This window comes from Colias eurytheme, chromosome 7 (assembly GCF_061535395.1).
Source record: "Colias eurytheme isolate Ceu_HAF_F1 chromosome 7, ilColEury1 Martin Lab GWU primary, whole genome shotgun sequence".
Classification (NCBI taxonomy): Eukaryota; Metazoa; Arthropoda; class Insecta; order Lepidoptera; family Pieridae; genus Colias; species Colias eurytheme.
This window is the reverse complement of record NC_142986.1, coordinates 8,558,857-8,586,330: the sequence shown is the minus strand read 5'-3', so window position 1 is coordinate 8,586,330 and position 27,474 is coordinate 8,558,857. Positions and strand designations below refer to the sequence as shown.

The following is a 27,474-nucleotide window of genomic DNA, read 5'->3' as shown; positions in this document are numbered from 1 at the left end:
TTATTCTGCAAATCCCACAGGAATGGAAACTATGCGGGTTTTTTTTGAAAAAGCGGGCGAAGCCGCGGATGGGAATTGGGTATTACATATATATACTTACAGATTATAATTGATCAATAATTCATCCCCATTCCATTTTCGCTTACCTAAATTCAAATTCAAATTCAAATTTCATTTATTTACAAGAATGTAGTTACAAAAAAGGTGTTATAACAATGTTAACGCGCTAATACATTCTACCCATTTTCTGGGTGTGCAAATATTTAAATGGAAATTATGTCGTTATATAATTAACGATATTTTGTTTACAAACAACAAACCGTATTCCCAGAAGAGAAGCCGGGATAGTTTAATATAATTATCTTTCATGTAACAGGAGTCGAGTTTATTGTTGTAAACTGGGTGAAACTTAAATCACCAGGTTAGTAGGACAAACAACTAAAACTCGATCAATTATATGTACCTAAAGTATGGTATAGTGCAGTCTGTCTATTGATGGGTTAAACTTGGTATTTGAATGAAAACATTCCTTTTTTCCAAATTGTAAGTATTGCAAAACGTACTCGGTACAACGTTTACGTAGGGGTACGTTAATAATCCAAAAGATGCTCTTTTGTCGTGAAATAAACGTACCAAAATCTCATAAATATCTCTGATCTCAGCAGGTTTTAACTTTGAGACAGCTGTCGAGAAGCCAAAGCAACTTCCTGTAGGAGGATCATAACTGCCAAGGCGTTCGACAAACGACAAAGGAACAAACCAAGCATAATCAACTATCTACATAAAAGATTATAACATAGGATAGCTGTGTAGTTACGTCACATTAGAAAGGTATGCATACCGCAGTCGATTATAATATTCAAAGCAAAAAGACCAAAACATAATGATCGAGCGTTGCGTGCTTTTATTATATTGTTACCATTTTTTAAGTGACTATAATATCTATTGTGTCTGTACTTGTGAGGTCTTATTTTCGTAAACTTAATTTTAAAACGACTTCCGTATATTATTGCACGCCTCACAACGCGAAGTGTGTTCTACTCTCGAAAGACCGCGTTGCAGTTGTGTCAAGATCACAACATAAAACTGTTGAAAAAAATCGTTCCGCGTCTTATCTTTATTTTTCCATTTTGTCTCTACCGGTTGCCGATATAATTTAATATAGAAATCTACTTTTCTTTACGATTTTTTTTATTTTATTTCCCGCCTAAAAATTGAATTAAAATGCACGTGCACTTTAACATAATATTTCATCATACATAATATTTATAATTATTAAACATTATCATTTAAGAATACTATAACTCCAAATGCTTATTAACATATTTTTATTTAGATATAATTCAAGATACCTACGTGTTAGTTGTTCAACTTATTCGCAACTGCTTCAAAATTCATCAAGGAACCCTAGATTTTTCCTGTTTTAAAATAAAATGCATTCAATAGTAACATGTAAATATGTATTCTTAACCTTTTAATTATAAATAGAATGCGGAAGACGCAACTAAATAAATATTATTTCACATTCATGTTAAAAAGACGAAATCTTTGGCAAACAAAACACACGGTTCTGGATTAAGTATATTTAGCACACTTTAAGTTCAAGAAATTCCTATAATTTTTTTTTTATATGGCTACTGCTTTTTAATAAAAATACATAAGTATTTTATACTTACATTGTATTTTAGGTGACAAAATACTTATTTTATAATTATTATGCAACTATAATATTATAATATTGGTCGTTGATCTCAATTATCCCAATTATTATTGGAATAAGAAAATAAAATCCTATCCATATATTTATTTTAATTACAAATAATAATAAAAAAAGATTAATTAAGTAGGTAGTGCTTTATTTTTTTAAGTCTTAAAAATAACACCGAGAAAATTGTCTTTGACACATTATATTGTGTGGTGTTTTTTTATTTTATTTTAAGGGTCTTGTGTTTGGTTTATATTATAAAAACAAAATATAATCACTATCACCATAATCATCAATTATTTAACTTAAACATGGGGGAATATTGAAAACGTGATTTATTTCCGTTAAAAATCTTCAACATAGGTTCATTAAGTTTCCATATCCTTTTTAGTACTATCATTTTGTGCATCAGAACAATTGATATCTTTAGGTATAGTTTCGATTATTTTGAATTGTGGTGAAATATAATGTTGCGTTATATGATGCCGTAGTTCCGTCTTCAGTCGAAAACTCTCTGAACATTGTGAGCACCTGTAAAATAAGAATAATAAATAAATAAAGACGTGTGGCACTCGGGGACTGCCGCATTAAAGCTATTGCATAATATGATGCCTTCAAGCCACACCTCCGTGTCCGTCGGAGTGGGGAGCGTGAGATTTTTTCGTTACGGAATTTCTCGATTCGGTCCCCGCGCTCAAGGCCCGCGATAGAAGCTATGCAATAGCTTAATAAATAATAAATGTTTCAGGACAATTTTTACAAACGGCACAATTTGATCTCATACTAAGCTTTCACTTGTGATAAAATTTTAAATAAATACTTATATAATATACAGATAATTAACACCCAGACACAGATCAAACATCTATGTTCATCAGTCATCACACAAATATTTGCCCCGGGTGGGAATCGAACCCACGACCTCTGGCTTGTAAGGCAGGGTCACTACCAAACAAGCCAACCGGTCAGTAAATAGCAAATTTTTTAGTAGATTTACTTAGTGTGTAAACTGGCAGAAATTCAAAGTTTGGACAGATATGGATAGTATAGATGGTAGTCTGGATTATTTTTTACCTAAGTACCATAAGAGTGAAGCCAAAATTGTATTCTAATGTATATTTTTCCAAATAAATGGTAAAAAAATCAGGTGCAGATCTCTACATATTATAAAACTAAGTCCTAAAACCGCCGCATCTGTCTGTCTGTTGCCGAGTACTACATCAAGAATACTGCACCGATTTTTTTCTGTTTTCACCAATGGACAGGTAACGTGTTTCGTGTTTCTCGAGAGTCGAGAGATGATTTAGCAGGTAGGTATATAATTTGTTAAGTTTTAGTCTACACAAGAAGATAACTAGTTGGCAAAAATTACAATGGTATATGTTTATTAAGTATCATCTATATACATTTGCACGCCTCATAAGCGAAGCGTTGAGGTGGGTACTACTGTCACTTCGCGCAAAACATCTGATTTTTCAAACTTAAAATGTCTTTATGTATCATACATTGCACTTGTAAGATAATACATACACACACATATTAAGAAAAAACACTATTTTTAACGTTCATGATATTTTTGATGTCATTTTTGTTATTTAAACTAGTTAAAAAACAGTTTAAAAAAGTTCTGTCTTGGACGTCCGTGTGTCTGTATGTGCGGATCCTTTTTCTTGTTAACACGATAGCGACCGAAATACTTTACTAATCGAGTCTTTTTTTTTCTCTTACGCTTGAGTATGCTCAGGAATAGAACCATTTCATTTTTCAGGGTCTGATTCGATGTGGTTTAATTGTTATTAAATAAACAAAAATAATAATTAATAAATATTTATTAAAAAAAAATTATGAGGCGTGCACTTTTGGATTTTCCAAATTATTTATAAATATGTTAATATTCTTGTTACGAAATGTCACATGATAAGCATTTCCCTAAAAGATCGCAATGATATGAATATGAATTATTCATGAGCGGCATTAATGTCGAACTTTCATATTAAATTATTGCATAATAGTTTTAAATAATGTAGATTTGTGAAATAGTACAACGTGAATCACACTTTAGACGGATAAATATTGACTATAAGGCCGTATGTGTACATAATAAATATCTACACTTGTTTGAAAAAGAAAAAAAAATGTGTATAAGTATTGTAAGTTTGTTTACAATTTATATAATTCTGAGCATCGCAGGTTTTATTTGTTTTTTTCCGAGATCATCTTGTGGCATTTGCCATGTTAATGTCAGAATATACTAACTTTGCGCTCACGGCTTCGTCCGCGTAGTCAAAGAACCCAGATAGATCCCGTTCCAGTGGGATTTCAGGGATAAAATATCTGTACCAAATTTGTGCCTCATACATTCGGTTAAACTAAATAGTCCTTACATATTATAATACAACGCCATCTAGTTCCAAACTGATGAATTTGTAACAAGCTAAACAACTAATATACATAAATATACAAAAAATTCTTGGAACATGTTCATCACACTTTTTTATTACAACCAAACAGTTTATAGTTAGTATTTATTATGTTTGATTTTTTCGCGAGTGGAACACATTTCACATTTAGTAAAAACTAAGAGCAGCCGTACACGGGCAACTCAAGCAGTTAACAGCTGAGCGTCGTACACGGACTGCTCGAGCAGTCGATCGTTGACTGCTTGAGCTGTCACTACAAACCGCGAACGTCTTGAAGCGGTTGCGACTGCTCGAGCAGTCCGTGTACGGTAGTGAGTGAATGTCTATAGTTCACCGCGCGGTCGCGGCTTCAAGCCGTCGGTCTCGACTGCTTGAAGCGGTCCGTGTACCGCCGCCCCAAGTTTAATGGCCCCCCGAAGTCCTATTCCATGGATGAAAGTATATTACATTAATTGAATAGCCTATCCTAACGACTATACTCATAATCATGTTCAGAAATTGTCCAAAGCGAAACTCTGCCTACGCGCGTATTAAGCAGAGTTTTCTAGTGACCGTGATACAAAACTGAACATTACTACCATGAAATAAGGTGCTAATTTCAATGAATGTTTTCGAAACGCCACTTCGGATATTTTTGACATTTTAATAGGTGATTGTGAGTCCTTGATTTATTCCCTCCCGTGATTTATTCCACTTTCACTACATAGTATAAAACAGTCGCTTTCTCTGTCCCTATGTCCCTTTGTATGCTTAAATCTTTAAAACTACGCAACGGATTTTGATGCGTTTTTTTTTAAATAGATGGTGATTCAAGAGGAAGGTTTTAGTATATAATTTATTAGGTTTTAGACAAAGCGGGCGAAGCCGCGGGCGGTAAGCTAGTCTAAAATAAAGTAAACAATAATCTTACTTATACAACTTCTCTCCAAGGTGCATTCGTTTATGTTTCTCAAGATCGTTGCTCTGTGAGTATGCCTTGTTACAAATATCACATTGATACGGTTTCTCTCCTGTGTGTATACGGTAATGACGCGTGAGGTGTTCTTTGCTTGTAAACCTGGAAAGGATAATATTATACTTTATTGTAATGGAATAAGATTCCAATTTAGATGACTGGATTTGAATTTTTAATTGTGTGAATCTGCAATCTTACTTACTCTTACTACTTACTCTTACTTACTCTTACTACTTACTCTTACTACTTAATAATATTATAAAGCTGAAGAATTTGTTTGTTTGTTTGTTTGAACGCGATAATCAGGAACTATATGTAGAAATCATGAACTACTGGTCCGATTTGAAAAATTATTTCAGTGTTAGATGGCCCATTTATGGAGGAAGGCTATTATGTCATTACGGTAAGACCAACAGGAGCGGAGCCACGCGGGTGAAACCGCGAGGTTCAGCTAGTGAGATAGTTTTCAAATCAGACCAGTAGTTCCCAGGATTAGTGTGTTCAAACACACAACCAAACTCTTCAGCTTTATAATATTAGTATAGATTAAAAGAAGTACTATATCTACATAAGCTTATCTGTTCCACTTACTTCATAGGACAAACATCACATTTGTGTGGTTTGATGCCCAAATGTCTCAATCTGTGCTTTGTCAGGGAACTGCGACTAGTAAACGTAACTCCACACTGATCGCAGGCACACGCTGGCTCCCCTGTATGTGTTCTCATGTGCGACTTTAACTCTCCTATAAACATTTATTATTTACACTTGTTATTTATATTATCAAACTTACTTACACATTAAACATGAACACGCACACACACACATAAACGCACACACGCAATCACCTACACACACAACTCTCACTCACACTCACAATTAGTTACTGTATAATAATTTTAAATCTCGTAATTGGCATACTGTAAACATAATTATATTAAATCAATCATATTGTAAGCTGTGAAGTTTTCATAAATAAATAAGGGTTTTTTTTTTATATGAGTGTTCTTAATTTGTAATTGTTTATTATGATTGTTTCTAGGTGAAGAAATTTCCTAGTGTTATTTTATATGATTAAAAGATTAATTAAGTATACAACAAACATCAAATTATATTTGTAAATTGTCCATTGCAATTCAGTTTTAAGAAACAATACTTGACCATAATATTATGTCTATAAAGGTAATATTTCAGAAAAAAAATACATTACATTGATATAACAAACATACCTTTACTTACAAACTGTTTAGGACACATAGTACAAGGAAATGACTTCAACCCAGCATGCCTCTTTACATGCTGATTTAAATTCGTACTCGAATGAAAGCTTTTCCCACAAGTGGGGCAAAGATATGGCCTTTTATTTGTATGTATACCCATATGAGCCTTCAGCGTTGACAAATGGGCAAACGCCTTCTGACATAACAAACATACATGTGCCTTTATCCCTTTATGGTGATTCATATGTTCCAAGAACCTATTCTCTAAAGCAAATGTCTTAGAACATATAGAACATTTGTAAGGGTGTTTTGAAACATGTGTGAGTTCATGACGTTTCAAATGACTGAGTTTCTTGAACACTTTGCTACAAACCGAACAAGATAATACTCTATCCTTTTGTATGTGTTTTCTTTTGTGGGCAGATAGAGAATTTAGGGACTTGAATGTTACGGAACATAATTCGCACGCAAATTTTTCATCTTCTTTAGTTTTATTGGCAAGTAAGTCATTATTAAGGTTTTCACTGTTGGCTTTTGTTTCATCTAGCTTGTTAAGTTTTTTATAATGATACAATCTGTGCTGTTTTAATTTCAATTCATTTTTGAACTTCTTCTTACAGAACTCACATTCATTAACATTTGTTTCACTTAAAGTGTCACTAAATCTATCATCGTCTTCTTGTTTTGGCTCTGTTTTAAATTTTATTGTTAACTCGGTCTCCACAAATTCTTCACTTTTAATTTTAATATTATTTTGTGTGTACTCTTCATGGTTGGTTGTTATTTTATTTTTGTAAATGTCTTTTAGCTGTATGTCAACATTTACTGCTAACTTTCTGAACTCGTTAAATGAGATAAGGCAATTGTAACATTGTTCACATATATTTTTTGGTAAAGCATCGTCTTCTTTGATCTGAAAAATTGTATAAATCATAATTTTAGAACGTAGGCCAAACATCTAGATCAAGAAAATATATACACTTTATTCAAGAGTAAGAAATCAAACATGTTACATACATTTAAAGTTGTACAAGAGTTCAATAAATTGACAATATTAATTGAATTATCCAAATTGAGCATATTTATCATAACATCAGATTTTTTACGTAAACAAGTTCGACAACAACTATCATAAACTTCCAAAGTTGCACTTTTCGCCATTTATATATTATGTAAAGATTATGTATTACAAAATTATTTTTGTGTACATAACAATCTTATAACAATAAACAAAATACTTATTCAGTTAAGACGAAATAAACAAATTTCTTTATTGATATTAATTTAACTTAATCGTCGATAGTTTTCGAATTTTGAATGTTTTGAACCCTCGTGAACCTCTCCTCTTTATCATATGCCATCTTAGATTATGCCATTTTTTTTTTTTTTTTTTTTTATAATGGCAAGAAGATATGACTATTTGCCAGTGTCAAGTAAAAGGTAGGGAATCCATACACGGGAAAATAGGATAGGACCACGATAGGAAAGGCAAGGTGATCAGAAGAGTTAGGAAAAATCAATACAAATTACATTATATTATTACATATTTTTTACATAAACTAAATAGATTAAATGGAAAATAATAAACCTTACAATTTGACGTTATTCTTAAATATAAAAATAGATATATTATTAAAATATTTTTTAGGATACATTAAAAGATATGACATACGAGTAGGAAGAGGAACATTTGAGGAAATTAATGAATTATAAAAGGAAGAATGATCGTATAAAGAGCAAGAGAAAAATATATGGTCTATATTTCCCTCACTCTCTCCACACTCGCAAACTTCAGTATTTAATACGCCAATTCTGGCTAGATGGCTAGGAATACACATATGTCCAATTCTCATGCGACTTATTGTAGATACAACTAATTTATTTGCTTCAACACCAACAAACCAAGGCTTTATTGGAATTGTCGGTTGAATTTTATAATAATTCCTTCCCTTACACTGCCCAGTATCTGCCCAGACCGTATTCCACGCTTCAAAGAGATATCGCTTCGGTAATGTCATAAGATCATGAGGGTAATTAATGTATGGATACATATCTCCACATTGCACCGCATCCTTTGCCAAACTATCAGCCCTATCGTTTCCTTGGATTCCACAATGACTTGGAATCCAGGCAAAAGTCACCGAGTATCCCAGGTTAATGCATTCAGCTAACTTATTTCTGATTTCAAAAATAACAGGGTAAAATGGTTTATTATAGAAAGGATATTTATCTAAGCATTGCAGAGAACTCATTGAATCAGTAAAAATTACAGATTTATGTAGCTTCATTAATATTATATATTCTATTGCTTTTAGTAGGCCAAAGCATTCCCCAGTGAAGACTGAAGACTCCGGCGGTAACTTGATCTTTTGTGTAATCTTAAATTGAACGTGTAATATACCAACTCCAACACAACTATCAGTCGAGGTTTTAGATGCATCCGTAAAAATATGATGCCAATTGCGCCACTCCCTATCGACATTAAACCTAAAGTTTGCATTTGAATTCATATCATTCTTATTGATTCCTATATTGTACAGTATAATTGGTTTGATCAAAAGGCACTTGAAATTATATGCATACAGAGGTAAAACTGGGGACTGAAAAATACTAGATGACATTGAAATGAGTTTTCGGTAACTTATAATTAAACAAGGTAATGATTTATGTTTCCAGAAAGAAGATGTACGTATCCGATCGTTTAAAATTTTCAACTTGTTTATTAATGGATGGTTGGTGAATTGTATTATACGAAATAAAAATCTATCAGATAAATATTGCCTTCTGATCTTCAGTGGGGGATCTCCACATTCAACCTGAAGGGCATTAATAGGGCTCGATTTCATTGCACCTAACACAATGCGCAGCGCTTTAGCTTGGATTTGATCTAATTTCTTAAGTGCCGTTACGTTACCGCTTTCTAACAAAAACGTTCCATAATCTAGAATACTGCGAATCAAAGCATTATACACCAATTTCATGCAAAAAGGGTGGGCACCCCACCAAACTCCGGAAAGACACCTCAACAAATTAAGTATACTTTCACATTTTGAGCATATGTACTCAACGTGAAAGGTACCAGACATTTTGCTATCTAAGACCACGCCTAAAAATTTTGTATGATTTTGGAGTGGGATCCGTTTCCCATCAAAACTAATATCAACCCTAGGAACTATTCGCGATCTCGTAAAAATCAGAGCGACGCTTTTGTCAACAGAAACATCTAATCCATTTTTATCTAGCCAGCCCTTAAGCTCGATGAGACCTTTATTTAAAAAAATACAAGCTGAATCTAAACTAGAATCTATAGTGTATAATACAAGATCATCAGCATACTGAAGGGTGTTAATTCTATTATTAAACGAATCAGCTAAATCATGTGTATAAATATTATATAATAGAGGACTTAAGACCGACCCTTGAGGAAGACCCTTACTCATGGTACGCTGAAAATGGACTGATTCATCAATATTCAAAACAATATATCTCTCTTCTAATAAACATATGATTAAATTAATCAAAGCGTCAGGAATTCCAAGTCTGAAAAGTTTCTGCTGTAGGATTGTGATAACCACATTGTCATATGCTGAGCGAATATCAACAAACGCAGCAACAACATGTTGATTATCCGAAAAAGCAATATTAATATCAGAAGTCAGTATGGAGATGTTATCAATGGCGCTTTTCGCCTTACGAAATCCGTATTGGCTATTTGATAAAAAATTATAGTGTTCTAAATACCATTCCAGTCGATTTTTGATTAAATGCTCTGAAATTTTGCAAAGGACAGATGATAAAGCCACTGGTCTATATGATGATACGTCACTTGAAGATTTATTGGGCTTTAAAATAGGAATAATTTCTTGTAATTTCCAGGATCGCGGAATGTTCCCAGAACTCATAATTAAATTTATGAGGTCCAGATAATATTTTAGACCAATTTCTGACAGGTGAGATAAAAAGGAATATGGAATCCCGTCCATACCCGGCGCGGAATCTTTAACACATGAAAGAACTCCTTTAAGTTCCTCTAAAACAAACGGAGATACTATTAAAGAGCTATAATCGTGGTCTGTAGGGGAGATAATAGGTAATGTTTTCCCAATGTACTCTGGCGCTGTAGATGGAGCTAAATTATCCATAAATTTGTGAGCTAATTCCTCAGAAATGACGGATGTTTGTTCCCTGAAAGCAGATCGGAAACGCCTGATGTTTTTCCACACTTCACTTGAGCAAGTATCTGGTGATAATGACGAACAAAAAGATTTCCAACCTTCTTGTTTTTTCTTTTTGAGAAGTGATCGGGTAAAGTTAATATTTTGAGAGAGGTTTTCAAAATTAACATCAGACATGTCATTTTCATATATTCTTTCCATACGCTTCCTTTCTTTAACTGCATCACTACATTCTTTATCCCACCACGGTGGGGTAGGAACTTTAAAACTTTTAGCAGATTTATGCCGGAAAGTTTCATCAGCAGCTTCAATCAATATTTTCGCTAAATATTCAGAACAAATCTCTTCATTACCTGCCTGACTTTCAGGTAGATCTTTAATACGTAGATCAACCTTTTCTTTAAATTTATCCCAATTAGCATTGTTCAATATGTACTTCAACCGTGGCTTTCTTGTTGTGTTATTAGTATTTCCTATGGGAACTGACATTAATAGCGGGAAGTGATCACTGCCGAATGAAGATGACAAGGGACGCCATGATATGGATGATGCTAAACCTGGCGAACAAAGAGAAAGATCTACCGCACTCAGATTTTCATTCGCTCGCGTACGTCGCGTTGGTTCACCTGTGTTAAGTATACATAAATTATGCATGTCCATAATATCTAAAAGTTGCTCACCACTACTAGTAGTAATACTACTTCCCCAATATTGGTGATGGGAATTGAAATCACCAAGCAACAATAAAGGTGTGGAAATTGATCTCATTAAATTTTGTAAATAATTAAACGTTGATGCTGAATTATACGATATATATATTGAAATGATTGAAATATTATTTTTTAAGCTAATGCCAACACTATTTACATATTTATTATTGTGCGCTGGTAATGTTAGACGTTTAAATTGAATTGACTTTTTAATAAGTATGGCAGCACCGCCATACCCATCAACTCTGTCATCTCGAATACAAACATAGCCTGGAATGCGAAAAAAGAGATTTGGTTTTAGCCAAGTCTCATTTAGAGCGATTAAAAAAGGATTATGCTTATTTATTATGTGAATTAGGTCTGACTTTTTAGGTATTACGCTTCTGCAGTTCCACTGTATTATTTTGGAATCCATGATTACTATTTATACTATCAATTAATTTATATAAAGTGGCAACGTTGGACGGTTTTAAGGTGTTATTCTTTAATAATGTGTTGATAAGGGAAGTAATTATGTCCATTATCTGGGAAGTTTCAGTATCATTAGGGGCAACTTGATAACCACATCCATTTTCAGGCGTAGGTATCTGAGCTTCCCTGATAATTGTATTGTGAGCTATTTTGTCAAAACCCTTGTTCATCTTCGGAGGCGATTTTGGTTTCAAAAAATAAGTTTTTTTGTAAGAAGAATTTGTAGTGTTTACATTTAATCTGTTTGGGGATGAATAAGCCGGTGAAGATATTAATACATCCCCATACGACTTTGATATTTGTGGGTAAAGTTTACTTGCCTCACCATATGAAATGTTTTTTTGAGCCATGCTAATTTTAATGTCTTTTTGGCGTTTAAACTCTGGACAGATTTTGTTGATTGCATAATGAAACCCTGAACACAATAAACATGATGCACAATCTTCTTCTACTGTACAAGTGTCACCGGAATGGTCTTGGCCACACTTGTAACACCTGGGTTTAGATCGGCATATATTTTTAGTATGACCATACCGACAGCATTGATAGCATTGGATGGTAGGGAAAATATATAGGTTAACTGGTAGGGAGTTATAACACACATACACACGTTCGGGTAAAACTTGGCCATCAAATGTTAAAACAACTGATTGTGTTGGCTTCCAAGATACAGTACTGTTAACATTTACTTTGTAATTTATTCTCCTGACTTTAATAATTTTACCGCAGCCTACTGGGGTGGACACATTTTCTTTTATTTCTTCAGGTGACCATTCAGTTGGTATTCCCTTAACAATACCAATTCTAGTGATATTAAACAATGGAATTTTTGCATTAAGGTTGTATGAGCTTAAATTTTTATTTTTGATAAAATCATTTGCATCCTGTGCTGTAGTAAATGCAACTATGCAACGGTTTCTGCCTATTTTTTTTATACTTCCAGACACAATATTCTTAATATTATTGTTTTTTAAAAACCTTCCGAAAGTTATGGGGTGCAATGTGGAGCCATCCCCGGGTGATGATTCAGTTCGCTGAACATGAACAATGTAAGGATAAGAATCTGTACCTACATATTCACATCGACTATCTTGCATGGAACTAGTATCAAGTATTTTAGGTTGAATATTAGATTCATTTTGCCTATTATCAACATAAGTATTATCTGTTAACATTAGCTCATTTAATTCATTATTTTCTTTCCTTCTAAGACGCCTTTTTTTTGGAGTACTCTCCAGAACTAAATTTTTATCTAGACATGTATTTGAAATTGTAACATAACTGGCTACCTCAGGACCGGGGGTACCCAGCCCTGGGGGATTAGGATCCGGCGGATCGTTCATCTACCGAATCTTACCCTATGAATTTTTGGTTTTTACATACTATACATAAAATATTAAAAAAACTTACCTATACGAACACTACTATACAAAATTTATTAAATATATACAATTCTACAATTATAAACTATATATACAAAACCAAACTCCACTGATCATATATTAAATTAATAATTTTAAGCTCAATAATTAAAATTACACCCGCTTCGTTCGAAGGTTCCCGCGCTTTTTTTCGATTATGCCATTGTCAAAAGTGACAGTGCCATTTGCTACAGACTATAGTGCGGATACAGTGGAGAAAAAAAAGTTCGTTATAGAATTCACCTCAGAACAGAAATTCACATAAAATATTTTCATGGTAATCAGTCAAGAAAAGAAATCCAAGGTTTATGTCTTTATGTAATTACAGTAGCACCTCGTTAAGTCGAACCTCGATAAGTCAAAAACCTCCAAATCTCGAAAAAATGTCTTGTTCCCTTCCCTTCAAACCCGAAAACCTCTATTACTTGAAATTTTGTCCCTCTGTTAGTCGAAATAATCACCGAGTCCCTCAAAGCCATTTTGGTACATATTTTCACTCTATAACTCGAAAAATCAAATTTGACCTCTGTATCTCGAACATAGCAACGTTTTACATATTTTACAACCAGTACACTATTGTTTCTTAGAAAACATTTTAGGAGTATACGATAATTAATTTATGACTCACGAAACACGTGTTTGCGTTAAGTATCTGATGACGAAATTATCGATTCAGTAGCTCAGAAAACCGATACTAATGATTAAGATGACATAGAAGACGTGAATAGTACATGCGCTCCATGGGTTTCCATCAAAGAGGCAAGAACCGTATTGAATACCTTACGAAATTTTATAGCAAACCAGTATCTTTGAAAAAGAAGAATTTTCTGCTCTTTATAGATTATAAAATGCTAGAGAACAACCAAATTATCTAAAGCAAAAAACATACTGACTTTTTTAATGCCATATTTTTTATTTTAAAATGATTTGAAATAATGTTGATTTATAATAAATAAAAACATGTTTGTGACCTCTGCAAGTTGAATTTTAATTTATTTTACCTCTGTAACTCAAAATTGATAAGAATAAACCTCAAACTCTTTATGTCGAATCAAAATCCGCCTAAGTCGAAATCCTCCATAAGTTGAAAACTCTATAACTCGAATTTTTTGGCGTCTCCCTTGATATTCGACTTATAGAGGTGCTACTGTATATTAGATCTTGCACATTTTTACTCTTTGATATAATTTTTTTTTTTCATATTTGACACATTTAATCTGACAGTGACATACAAGTGTTTTTTTTTTCTAAAAATACCTTAATTATTTTAGTATCTGTGGTAGGCTGGAAGTGATACGAGTTTTCCTAAAGATCATTTTCCTATTTTTTACGGAAAATAATTAAAAAAATTAGTGATTGGAATTTGAACATTACTCGGTAAGAAATTTTAATAGATTTGAGACATCATTTATTGTGAAATAATGTATCACTGGCGAGAAACAATTGAAGCACATTAATTATAAAAATATTTGCGCATTTAAATCGCTTTTTGTTTAAAACTTGCATACAATGTTAGTGCGTATTTATATTTAGGAAAATATATTAATTGTAAAACAGTCATTTAAATTTTTTAAATTACGTAATAAATATTTTATGTACCGGTTCACCTTCAAAAAGAAAATATACCTAAGTACATAACTATAATATATATATTTTTTATTTTTAAGTTACACATAAATAATTAGTTTCACAAGTCACAGTCTATATTTTTTTTGAAATAAGAACAAGTAATACTGATATTATTTCCATTTCAATAATATAAGAACCTAGATATTTTATGTTATTTTTTATTTATCATGTAATTTTTAGAAAATCATAAATATAATATAATAGAAATAGGTATATAAAATCTAGCAGAAAATATTATATATGAGCCCGATCCACAGTAAAGTACCAATCACAGTTCATCCTCAGTCTTGTAAAGTATTCTATTACAAGAAACACTAAGAACCAAGGAACTGTGATCAGCACTAATTATACTGTGAATTATTAGGCTTTCCATTTTATTCATCCATGTCATCAACTAGCTGTGCCCTATAGTTTTATCTGCATTGCTCCGCTCCTGTTGGTCTTTATGTGATGATATACAGCCTATTGCTTTCCTTGATAAATTGACTATGGACTATTTTACAGTTAACCCATTGAGCCCCGAACGGCCCGATCGGTCCACGACACAATAGATTTTCTATTGTTTCTGTGATTCCGGGGCCTGAGTTATTAAATAATTTTCAAATCAAACCCATGCACATGGTTTGATTAGCGCATTAAAGCAAACAAACTCGTCAGCTTTATTATATTAGTATAGATACATCTATCTTAATATTATGGAATATAACAAACAATATAAAACACACAAAGAGTTGGTTACTAACTCCTCTGATTACTCAAATTTTCATGAATTATATCTGTTTGACTAATTGTAAGTGTGGAGCTTCATATAATTAAATTACTTAGTACTCAAATAGCCAATTTGTTTGAGTAATTTGGATTCTTGTAAAATAAACAAATGATGAAATTTATTTGATAATCTTTATTAATTATTTAATTGAATGGTTGTACATATTTAATACCATACTGGAGAACAGCTATTAGCTATAATACATATTGAAAAAAAAAATTAAGTGATGCAGAAACTATACTTACAAAGAAAAATATTACTTCTTCATACTTAACTACTAAAGACAAAATGTTAAATATTTTTTTTCTCAAAGAACTATAAAGAATAGAAATGTTAAATCTAAAGCTTTATTGATCCTACATTATATTCTTTTGCAACTAATAACACCTGCAATCTGAGAAATTATATTTATTTTTAGTCTGCATCATTTTAAAAAGTTATCTAACTACCGAATTTAAAACTATCTCCACAGGTTTTTCCTTCCTTTTCTCAACGTATCCTTGTCATTGACCTTCTATCTTAATTCTTACTCTATCTAGTTTCTAATGGTATAAATGATTAAATGGAAGTCTGTAGGCACGGTATTACGAAAGCATTTGCTACTGAACCTGTTGATAAGCTTACTAAAGAGGTCATTGTGACCCGGTTTATTTTAGAAAAACATCAAAGTAAATACAAATCGTCAAATCGTCAGTATAACGCCGGTCGTGGTAGTGTGCGGTTGTGTGCGTCGCGGATAAATTTTGAGGTAATTCTTTTTTATCGCCCAAAAAATATCATGGAATTGTGATAAACTGTGCACTATGACCTTCACCATAATAAGGTCAAACTGATCATCTCAATCCTTATCTTGGATGATATAGAGCAGTGTTAATTAACGGAGTACCTTGATTAATCGTTGTTAAAATAATAAATATTCATTAAACAAGACTCAATTAATTCAAGAGTACCATAATAAAGGTAGCAATTAATACGCTTTCTTATTATGTCAGTTTTTGTTACAATCCCATCCTCTTCCATGGTCGCGTTAAAACAGAATTCTGCCCAATTTACATAGTTCTTCGAACTTCGTAAAACCTGTATAGGTATTAGAGCGAATTTCGGAAACGCGGTGTGTATAACTTTATTTTTAAGTTTACTTGCAATGAAGGGCACCTTCGTCTTGTTAGGAACGAAATGAATAAGTATATCATAATCTACATCTTATCACATTGACGTGACCTTTAGACTAATTACATATGCTCTGCCTACGATTCTTCTTGCATTAAAAATGGAATAATATTCATTCTTATGTAAAAAAGTATGATTGTTTTCAACGTTCGTGTTTTATGTCAATTGTTTATTTGGTGCAATCGTGTCTTAGAAGATAGAGCCTGCATTGACTAATGGTACTTACTACTTACGCATAATCAAGTACTGCGGGAGGCGGGCCTTTGCTCTTGGGCCATACTATATACATACTTACTTCGCCCGGTTTGACCCAGGATAATTAATAATAATAGAAATATAACTTATGAATAATCTTACAGAGTTATCATGATCGGATCAGTACTTCCGAAGATTACCCCCTACAAACAAAGTTGAAACTGCCCGGATATGCAACCGCAACAAGATGACTGGCTCGCTTAAAATATTTTTCTTATTTCTCAAAACTGCTTGTTCTATTTATGAGTCTAATTACTATCGTCTAACAAATAAACCAAGGAGTACGTAATACGAGTTGTTAGGGAAGGATAATTGGAATATATTCCGTTCACTATACCACAACAGTCGCGTAAACACAAATAGTGGAAGACGAATACCGTTCTTAAGTATCAAATAACAATATGTGATAAGTTAATTAGTAGTTAATTTAATTATACTAGATTAGGATTTGGCTGTGTCTATCTATAACTGAAACATAACTTGTTTCGTGTTTCCTCTCAATCATATGTAGAGAAATTCTTACATATCTCTCTATAACATACGGGTCGGGTACCACCAGAAGGAAGATACCTGGTTCTTCGGAAGGCACAGGTCCAACACACTGAGGCCCTTTTGATAACTTTAATGTGTAACTTTTGGGACACCAGCCACAGTCTGTCCATGGCTGCACTAAATTCTTATAATTATATTCTTCAAATTTTCATGCATCGCAATTAATTTATTGTACCTAATTGTAATTAACATAAAAACCTATTTATGGTTTAATGGTAGTATGATAAACTCGTGATATAGCTAAGTGGATAATTGCAATGTGCCTAAGTGATTGTTAGGTGTTAATATTACCTATACCTATGATTGTCTTTTTGTTCCTTTTTAATTATTTAATTAAACATATGGAGAACCTTATAGATAATGTTCATTCCTTGTATTGTGTTCTGCCTGATTAGACAGTGCTAAATTGAAAGCGGTTCCCAATTGTTCGGCTGGTACGTAATTATTATTAATTCCTTCTAAAATATTGGGATATTATAAATTATAATTGAGTTATAAGATACCTACCTATCATTATTGATTTCAATTTGTCTCTCAAACTTATAAATTTATTAGGTACTAGCCTTAATTCTACCCATAAACTTACATCATTGAAAGCTTCGCTTGCTTCGATCTGTTCGAAATTTAATCATTCTTACAGCATAATATAAAAACATTTTTATATCACGTAGGTACTTCGGTATTGCAATGTCTCGCTCATATTACCATCTCATTAATATTTACGAGCGTTATCTAATCAGTGAGTATTGTTGCTTGACAGTTTAACATCTGTTTTAAACAGGTTGTTGATTGTTCCGAAGTTATTTTATAAAGACCAAAAGGTGCCCAAAGGAATATTTTAATATCCTCATTTTATATGCTAATTATCTTGTTTTGGTAGTCGTAAATAAAGGACGTTCAATCCGAAGCTGTACTTAATTGCAAATATAAACATCTTGGACATTTATTTTACGGTGTTCCTAAGAGGAAATAAAGCCAATCATAAAGCAGCTGGGTCTTCCGCAGTGTTATTCCTACCAAAAACTGGACAAATTATACTATTTTCCGATGGTGGCCAGTGGGTTAATAAAGAAAGGTTGGGAAATATGGGCAATACGACAGGTATTGGCCATATTTCCCAACCTTTCTTTATTAACCCACTTTATTAAAATGTAACTTACAAAGTAAGTTCTTAATTAACCCGAATGACCTTATTACATGCGTTAATATGTAATTCTTAAGGTAGCATTCGGATCTGGGCGGTCGCGACCCGGCAGCCGCTGCCCCGCAGCCGCGACCGTGGTCGCGCGTACCGCTTCGTAGGGAATTGTATGCGATAGTGTCCGACGCAAGCGACCGAGCCGCGCGGCCGAGGGGCGCGACCTGCTCGCGATTTTGGCAGCGCCGCCGGACCGCTCCGGGAGCAGTACGGTCGCGCTGCTGGCGACGTTTACCGATGAAAACGACGAGTTTTTAGTTGAATTAATTGCTAAAAATCCACCACTTTACGATCCTCGACTCAAAACCTATAAGGATAATGTTATGATAAAATAAATCGATTTTATTCCTCTTTGATGATAGTAAGACCAACATTATTTGATCGTCCTCTTCTTCGTCCTCTATCAGTCTCTTCACGAGTTCTCGCTTTCGTATATTTGACTATTATTTTGACTGAGTGCTGTTTGACTACTGCGCGTGGCAGTCGCTGCCCGGGTCGCGGACGCTGTTATCCGTAAGCTTCTGGCAGCGCCGCACAGCAGTGACAATTTTCCCGGCTGCAGGGCCGCGGCTGCCAGGTCGCGACAGCCCAGATCCGAATGCTACCTTACGTTACCGATTATCGCACCTTCCACAAAATTATAATATAATGTTTCGTACTTGAAATGTTCGGAAATACCTATATTATTAATCTTGTTAGCGTAATAAACGAATATATATTTTATATGTTTGATAAAAAAGTCCTAAGGCGAGACTTGAGCCAAATAGCTACCTAATTAGGTATTTAGACTCCATCAAAATCTTACTAGCCGTATCACGAAAAGTTGCTATAAATGCACGATCTCCGGGATAAGCATTGTAGAGAATAATATATTATGTAGTACGAGTCAATGGAGATTTAAATTGGTTAGGTTTAGTTCAGACAGATATTTTGTGCTCTACCCTCAACATCTCAAGGCCCAGCAATTTTCAGGCCTTACATTTTTTCTTGTCTTTTATCATTGATAGTACATAGTACTTAGTATGTATATTCGACTTGGGTATTGTGAGTACTTAAACTAACATTAATTGATGTGTTATTTTGTTTACAGCTGTGGTCTGTGCTTATACTATGTAAGATAAATGAGAGCGTATGTACGTAAATTTATAAACCCAGTTACTATCACGTTTTTACTATTTCTATGTTAAGGTTAGAATAAATTACTCATATAGTTTTACATGATACATACATATATAGCATAAATAAATACTGTATAGATAAATTGTAACGTAATATTATCTACATGAAATCCTATACAATTGCAGTAATAAAAACAACTTCAGTAGGAGACGCTTATTATAAAGCGTCCATATAAATATTAGTAGGATGTTTAAATAAGTTTGGAAAATCCAAAATAATCCAAAATTTAATTATGAAATATAAAAAAAAAAAAACTTGTAGTTTTCGTTTTTTATTAATTGCAATTAAACGACACTGAATTAATTAATCATTCGCATTCAGTGACCTACAATCGTCGATTAGAATACTTAAAAAAAAAATTTAACTCAAATGATGGATTTTTTCACAAGTTATAGTGTTTTCAGGTTTCACACATGACGGACAGGAAAATTTTTTGACCTATTTCGGTGTTTTTTTCCAATTCTATTGAAGTAAATCAATTTTTAAAAAGTATGGGATTAATCTCCATTAAATTATCTCGACAATAGTATGCAAAATATCTTGATTCCGTGAACTAACAAGGCTATAATAATAAGAATAGCTGCAAAAATGAGGCGAAAAAAATTTTTCGATCGTAAAGCACTCTCTGATGCTTCGCATCATGAGTCGTGCAATATCGTTTTATTTGTGTCAATAAATTTAAAATTTAAGTAATTTGTGCGTAGTCGGCATCGGTAATTTCGCCACAAACTTTTAAATAAGACGTTATTCTTATTGCAAATTCCAAAATTAGTACATAATATCTAAATCTAGACTAGCGTTATGCCAAAAAATATGTTTATAAATAAACTAAATACTTGAGTCTGTCTGTATGTACGATTACTGCTTATCGGTCATATGTTTCTTTATAGCGGTAATTTAGGTAAAGATAAAGTTATCCTATTAAATATTTTTCAACACATTCTATAATTTTTGGTCTCCAGACAAAACATGTGTTGTAGGGTGGTTGTAGGTATATTGTTATATTATCTATGGTCTATCAAAAATTACGTGACTGACGCAGAACTTGTTTATAAACACAAAAAAATTATCGTCTGACTCCCTGACCTGGCTGTTGCGGAATAATTCCTGAAATATATTATATTAACGTTCGATTAATTTAATAATACATATTAAATTATTATTATATTAAGAAATCCTCCATTCTAATTTTCGACAATTTGGGTATCTTTCTAGTACCTTTTTTTTATAGTGGGGAACCGGGAAATCTTCCAAAGATACCCACGGTTCCCGGGGAAGGAGCCGTGGGTTATGTCGGATTCTTACCGACTAAAACCCCACTATGTTCCGTCGAGCCGCTTTAATGATGGGGCCGCGGGTATTTGTTAGAATTCTTCCTTTTTAGTACCAACTGAAGTCCTATGTATTCAAAGATTTGAATACATAGGACTTCAGTAGGTACTAGAAAGATGCCCGCAAGAACGCAATAATGCTGACGTAAACATAACAAACAAATCACGACCTAAAATTTTAATATTATTAGAACAAATAATTTTAACTGATGATGACGATAATGATGCAGATGATTTGATTAATATGACAAGATATTATATCATGCTTTTAAAATTGATGACTAGGATTTTTTTTACTACTAGCTGTTACCGCAGCTTCGCCCGCATGGTCAAAATAAATTTTCATTGTACAACTTCATCCCATATTTTATCCTCTTGGGGGTATATATCACAAACCTTTCTTATCAGCCCCCCTAGTCAAGTGGCTTTCTGTTAGCGTAGCGTTCAATAGAATAGACTACGAATGTATGAGATTGACGTAAGCTGTAGATAAACGTATCTCATCAATCTCATACATTCGTAGTCTATTCTATTGAACGCTACGCTAACAGAAAGCCACTTGACTAGGGGGGCAGAAATCACGTATCTTATCTGTTTGCCAAACTTCAGCCCGATCGGCCCAGAAGTTAGGACTGTGCGTACATCAGTCGGTCACCTTTGCGTTTTATATTATATTAATTAATTAAGAAGATTAAATAGCATCTTATTGCAAATCGTTATCTGTTAGTAAACATGAACGTTCACGTGCCGCGAAAGAGTTTTTATCTTATCAATTAAGCTAGGTGCGATAGACCCATCTTTAAGCCATTATTTGATACTCATGACGCTGATTACGATAAATTACATTGATAATGATTATGATGATTCGAATATCTTTAAAGAAGCGTAGAAGCTGGATGAGCTATGAACTTTGTTATATTTTTTTTAAACAGCCGCTATTTAAATTGTATGAAAAAAATAAAAATAAATTAAAGTTTCGGATGGATTGTGAGAGCTTAAAAAATGTCAGATGAAATATTCGTCCTATAAACAAGCTGATGGTTGCTAAAACAAACCTACTAGATATATCATATCAACAATCAACGTATCGATAAATGCTCAAAGTTCAATGCATTATAATCTGCATCATTCAGGAATGTGAATTTTCAATTAAAAATTCAATTAATAGTATGTATTAATTTACTACTAGCGCCAGCGCCGTGAAATTACAGTAAGAAAATAATACTTTTTTACAACTTTACCTACTTTTCCTGCTATTATCTTCGTTTTACAATTCGATTATGAATAAGAACTGTTATGATAAATATAGAAGATTTTAAGATTGTAAGATAACTAAAAAAAGACGTGTGGCACTCGGGGACTGCCGCGGCAAAGCTATTGCATGCTATGCCTTCACCTCCTGCACCTCCGAGTCGAGAGCCCGTCGGAGTGCGGAGCATGAGGTTTTTTCGTTACGGAATTTCTCGATTCGGTCCCCGCGCTCAAGGCCCGCGAGGCCGCGATAGAAGCTATGCAATAGCTTAACAACTTCTAAAGTCGTGTAAAAACTAAAAATTACTACAGGTCTCAAGAAATCGTAGATTATATTATATAACAATAAAAATATATAAATTCGTCTAGTATAAACAGCGGGGATTGAGGTCGATAATCTTTTTATTGCGTTTGCATGTCAACTAGTTTGGAGTTCGATGTTCGACATTGGCCAAATATGCTGGATTTATGGGCATCGTGAAAAAGTCATAGAATCGATAATGAACTAGGTAAACTTCGGAATATGGAGCTTTTTACGGGGGAATAATATGTATATTAGCAAAATAATCTTGTATTTAGGAAAAATAATGACATGACATTAATTATAGAAGAAGGATGGATGAGGGTGACAATAAATGTTACACAAGTACTGACTACTGATACTGACGTATCAATTTTACTATCTATAAATGAAATTATTTTATTCCATTGCGTGATGCGGGTCACGGGTGTACAATTAAGTAGTTAAGTAATAATATATAGGTACCTATTATGTATTCCTTCCCTTAATGAATGCTTAAAATTCAGAAAATTACTAAGTACAATACACGTATCCAACTAACTAAATGTTCATTCATAATATTTTTTTAAAGAATAAGTGAAAATACTACTACTCCACTCCTTTTTGTAAAACTGTTTTGTAAACATGAAACGTACAGTGAAGCCAAACTAAATCGAGACAATCATTGTGAACCATTTCATTATGCTGCAAAGGTTTCTTTATCATTAATCCAAGTCTAAGAATCATTGTATCCAGTATATTATAACTGTCTTTGTTTTAATTTTAATTATTTGTTAAGTTAAATCTTTTATTAAACAACTTTTCAAGATATGAATCCATACTAATATTATTAATGCGAAAGTAACTCTGTCTGTCTGTCTGTTACTCAATCACGCCTAAACTACAGAACCAATATTCATGAAATTTGGTATGGAGATATTTTGATACCCGAGAGAGGACATAGGCTACTCTTTATCCCGGGAAAATGACGCAATCCCGGAAATCCCGCGGGAACGGGAACTATGCGGGTTTTTCTTTGACTGCGTGGGCGAAGCCGCGGGCGGATACCTAGTACCTAGCTGAATAACTTCCAGGTTTTTTGTCTATATATAATGAAATTGGAATTAAAAAAACTTTATTGTTACCTTTGACCACACAATTGTTACATAAACTGTCGCTATAAAACCACAACAGTAGCTTGTTATCTTTATTTACAATAGAGTATAAAATATTTAGTTCAATTACACAGTATATCAATAAAAGACAATATTTAATAACTTTGATTTAAATTCAATCAAACAGTCACATTTATTCATAACTTTTAGGTGCCTTTAGGTATAACGCCATGGAAAACCTATGGAAAATATTAATTACATATTTCTGAATTAATTTTGACTTTTAGCAGGTTAAGCTAAATTATAATTAATTAGTAGTAGTAAATAGATAGTATTAGAAAGATAAAAATTTATTGGATAGTAACTAATAAAGAAAATAATTATTGTGTTTATGAAATTAAACCATATAATTGATAAACATACTTACGTGGTGTGATATCTCATGGTCACTTGTTTTCTATATTGACCCCATGGAACATTACCAATAGATAAGAACAGTCGTCATTTGTACAAAAAGTACCGTAGTAGTAATGATAACAGCGGTAACGGAAAAGTGAAAAAAAAATCTTGTTTTTCTGTAATGAATGTAGGTAACTAGGGGTACGTGTTAGTCTACACTTCTACAGATTATATGAAGTATGTTATGGTAATTGGTTACATAAGACAAGATGTAGGTACGAATTGGACATAAAAAAATTAAATAGTAGGTACCTACTTACGTCGTTTCAAACTTTGGAATTCTATATTTTAAAATGGCTCGACCGATTCTCATGAAATTTGGTGTGCATAGCAGGCCCAAGAATCTGTCAACACTACGTTTTTTGAGAATCTTACAATATTTAAGACACATTTAATGTTGATAGATTACAAATAAACGTATTTTTAAACCTCAAAAATCGTCAATATGAATCCGCGTAGGTAAACTATAAATAAAAATACCTATAAAGCTAAAGTAACAAATTTGCACATGAATAGAAGAGGAAATACAGCGTATCAACAAAAATCTCACGGCACGTGTTTGTAATATATGGTAATTGACGGTAATATGTTCAAATCATGTTGCATTCAAACTCCAGTCCGACTAACTAGCTCAATGAGTTCGCTACGTAAATAATTTTTATTCCTGTCACACTTGTGATTTGCTACTGTATAATGTAGGTACGTTTTTAGGGTTCCGTACCCAAAGGGTAAAACGGGACCCTATGACTAAGCCACTGTCTGACTGTCTGTCTCCAGGCTGTATCACATAAACCGTGATAGCTAGAGAGCTGAAATTTTGATTTGCTGTAACAACAAATACTTACTAGAAATTAAAAAAATATATATATATTAAGGGGGGTCCTCGTACAATAAATGATTTTCTATTATACCTAGATAGTACGGAACCCTTCGTGCGCGAGTCCGACTCGCACTTGGCCGGTTTTTTTATTCAATTATTAGACCGTAAATTAAGTTTTAGCACGTTTTAGTAGAAGGACAATTCAAACTGTATCTATAAATCACATACCTATCGTCTAAGATCAAGATTTTCGAATCGGATTTAAAGATAAGTCCTATTGATTTAAAGACCTTTTTCACGTGACCAAGTCAAAAGTTAAAAAGTTAACTTTTCCTATATAAAAATAAGTATATCAGGGTATTTCCCATTAGCTGGTGTAGTTGGATGCGGAAAATTGTAGTTAGTTGCATAGGTATCACATAACGAATAAGTATCTTAAATTCAAAAATTATAAATTTCAATCCAAACAAAAATTCAAATAGGTACCTTTTATTCATTTGCAATGTATCTAATCACAAATATGAATTAATTAAAATCTGTAAGTGAATACAAATTTTATAAATTAACTAGCGGTCCGCCCCGGCTTCGCCCGTGGTACATATTTACGTTTTCTCTACATAAGAACCATCCTCGTACTTCAAGGAATATAATTAAAAAACAATTATCGAAATCGGTCCACCCGTTCACGCGTGCCGATGCCGATGCCGTGACCAAGGAAAACGGGCTATATAGATCTATCTTCTTTCTTATATATAAAAATGAATCGCAAAATGTGTTGGTAAGCGCATAACTCGAGAACGGCTGAACCGATTTCGTTAATTCTTTTTTTATTATATTCCTTGAAGTACGAGGATGGTTCTTATGCAGAGAAAACGTAAATATGTACCACGGGCGAAGCCGGGGCGGACCGCTAGTTGTTAAATAATATTATTTGTATTTTGATAATACAATTAACAAATAAGGAAAACAATGGACAATCTATGTTATATTTTGATAGATATAATTTAAGGATATAATCGTTGTTATTCGGATTGAAAATTGCAGTCTAAAGTCTACGGTGGATTCATAAAATGTATTAAAATTTATGTGTTTTATAGTGTAGTCGTGATTACTTATCTATTGCTAATTAACACTATTAGAACCTTGACGTAATAATCTAGTAACTCTGCCTTGACTTTACGTTTAATCTAAATTAATAATAACACATAGGCAAGAATTGGTCTAGATTTAGATAAGTCACAGGAACGCGAACTTCTTAAGGGCATTTAATAATTAATTGTTAGTTTATCTATTAGAAGTGATGGTAAGATAGTTTATAAATTATTATTCATGAAAAAAAAAATAGAAGTCTCAATTTTTCCTCAAAATTATTGCCCTTGTAGGGGGCAGAGTAGACGGATCGCGGGAAACGGCGCTTGATTGGACACCCCTCCCACACCGTCCACACAAACTCAAACTCAAACATTTATTTACACATTCTTCCTCTTGAAGCACTTTTGAATCGTTATAACATAGTTTTACCATTTACTACTGTTTTTTTCATTGATTTTCGTTCTTTATGTGAAACCAAACCACTGGTTTCAAGGATAACGGTGTTTACACTTACAGTCTGTATTTCCTTTGTATTATTTATCTATTAAACAAATGAAACTATCAAATAATTTAATAAAATATTTATTTGTTTGGATAACGCGTTATAACAAGGCAAACAAGATAAAATTTGTTTGTTTAAAGTATATCGTTATTTAACATCGCTGTACTAAAGAAATCGAACAAAGTTCAAAATAGAATGATGGTAAACAACATAGTTCTTACATTGAAAAGAACTAATTTTAAAAATAGCTTTTGTTATCTTGAATTTAATAATGTTTTGTCCCGATATTATTCGGTCTTAAAAGAAGATTGCTGTATTATTTTCTAACTCATGCATAAATTTCATATTTTTTTATAACATAATTAATAAAAAAAAAATCTATTGTTTCAGATTTAATCGACCGACGCGCAAGCAAACGAAACTAGAATCTAGTCAATTTAATAATTCATTTAAAGATGAAATAAATTATAAATAGTAACTATCCGTCTAATTTAACACTTGTACTTATAATTTCTTGTTAATTTTATTGTTATTTTGTAAGCACAATGCAGATTTTAAAAGCGAGATTCGCTCTAAGAGCCTCCGCTACACAGTTTCAAGCATGGAGTGCATCGCGTCACAGGACGGCCACCACAGTACGTATTTTTTTTATCTATTTCATTAATTAATATAGAACCGTGAACATAATGAAAAGAAAGAATGATCATCATGATTTTGAAGGAAATGAAAAATGAAAATCTCCACTCCACTGTCCATTATTATTTATAAATGCTGATACTGAATATACCATACCAT

At 32.9% G+C, this 27,474-nt stretch overlaps 3 protein-coding genes across 3 annotated transcripts in view; 1 reads left to right on the top strand and 2 right to left on the bottom strand.

The window, feature by feature from the left end:
- Nucleotides 1–1,801: 1,801 nt before the first annotated feature.
- LOC149907205 (uncharacterized) lies at nucleotides 1,802–7,546 on the bottom strand. Its single transcript, XM_090103583.1, has 5 exons — nucleotides 7,318–7,546; nucleotides 6,310–7,213; nucleotides 5,672–5,825; nucleotides 5,036–5,182; nucleotides 1,802–2,236 (listed from the first exon to the last, which is right to left on the bottom strand). Exons 1-5 carry the CDS (start codon nucleotides 7,459–7,461, stop codon nucleotides 2,074–2,076), a joined length of 1,512 nt encoding a protein of 503 aa, XP_089959709.1. The 5' UTR covers nucleotides 7,462–7,546; the 3' UTR covers nucleotides 1,802–2,073.
- A 3,679-nt stretch (nucleotides 7,547–11,225) lies between these two features.
- Nucleotides 11,226–13,219, bottom strand: LOC149907204 (uncharacterized). Its single transcript, XM_090103787.1, has one exon. The coding sequence runs from the start codon at nucleotides 12,997–12,999 to the stop codon at nucleotides 11,554–11,556; it is 1,446 nt and encodes a 481-aa protein (XP_089959913.1). The 5' UTR covers nucleotides 13,000–13,219; the 3' UTR covers nucleotides 11,226–11,553.
- A 1,118-nt stretch (nucleotides 13,220–14,337) lies between these two features.
- Nucleotides 14,338–27,474, top strand: part of PCB (Pyruvate carboxylase) — a 31,732-nt gene continuing 18,595 nt past the window's right edge. The window contains exons 1-2 of the mRNA XM_090103582.1: nucleotides 14,338–14,454; nucleotides 27,070–27,314. Of these exons, the coding sequence (XP_089959708.1) occupies nucleotides 27,225–27,314 (90 nt within the window). The 5' untranslated portion in view covers nucleotides 14,338–14,454; nucleotides 27,070–27,224. The remainder of the gene's footprint in view (nucleotides 14,455–27,069; nucleotides 27,315–27,474) is intronic.

Coding starts and splice junctions, on each gene's coding strand:
- LOC149907205 (XM_090103583.1), bottom strand. CDS start 7,461: ATGGCGAAAAGTGCAACTTTGGAAGTTTATGATAGTTGTTGTCGAACT. Junction 7,214..7,317: donor ACTCTTGTACAACTTTAAAT/GTATGTAACATG, acceptor ACAATTTTTCAG/ATCAAAGAAGACGATGCTTT. Junction 5,826..6,309: donor TAAACAGTTTGTAAGTAAAG/GTATGTTTGTTA, acceptor AAATGTTTATAG/GAGAGTTAAAGTCGCACATG.
- LOC149907204 (XM_090103787.1), bottom strand. CDS start 12,999: ATGAACGATCCGCCGGATCCTAATCCCCCAGGGCTGGGTACCCCCGGT.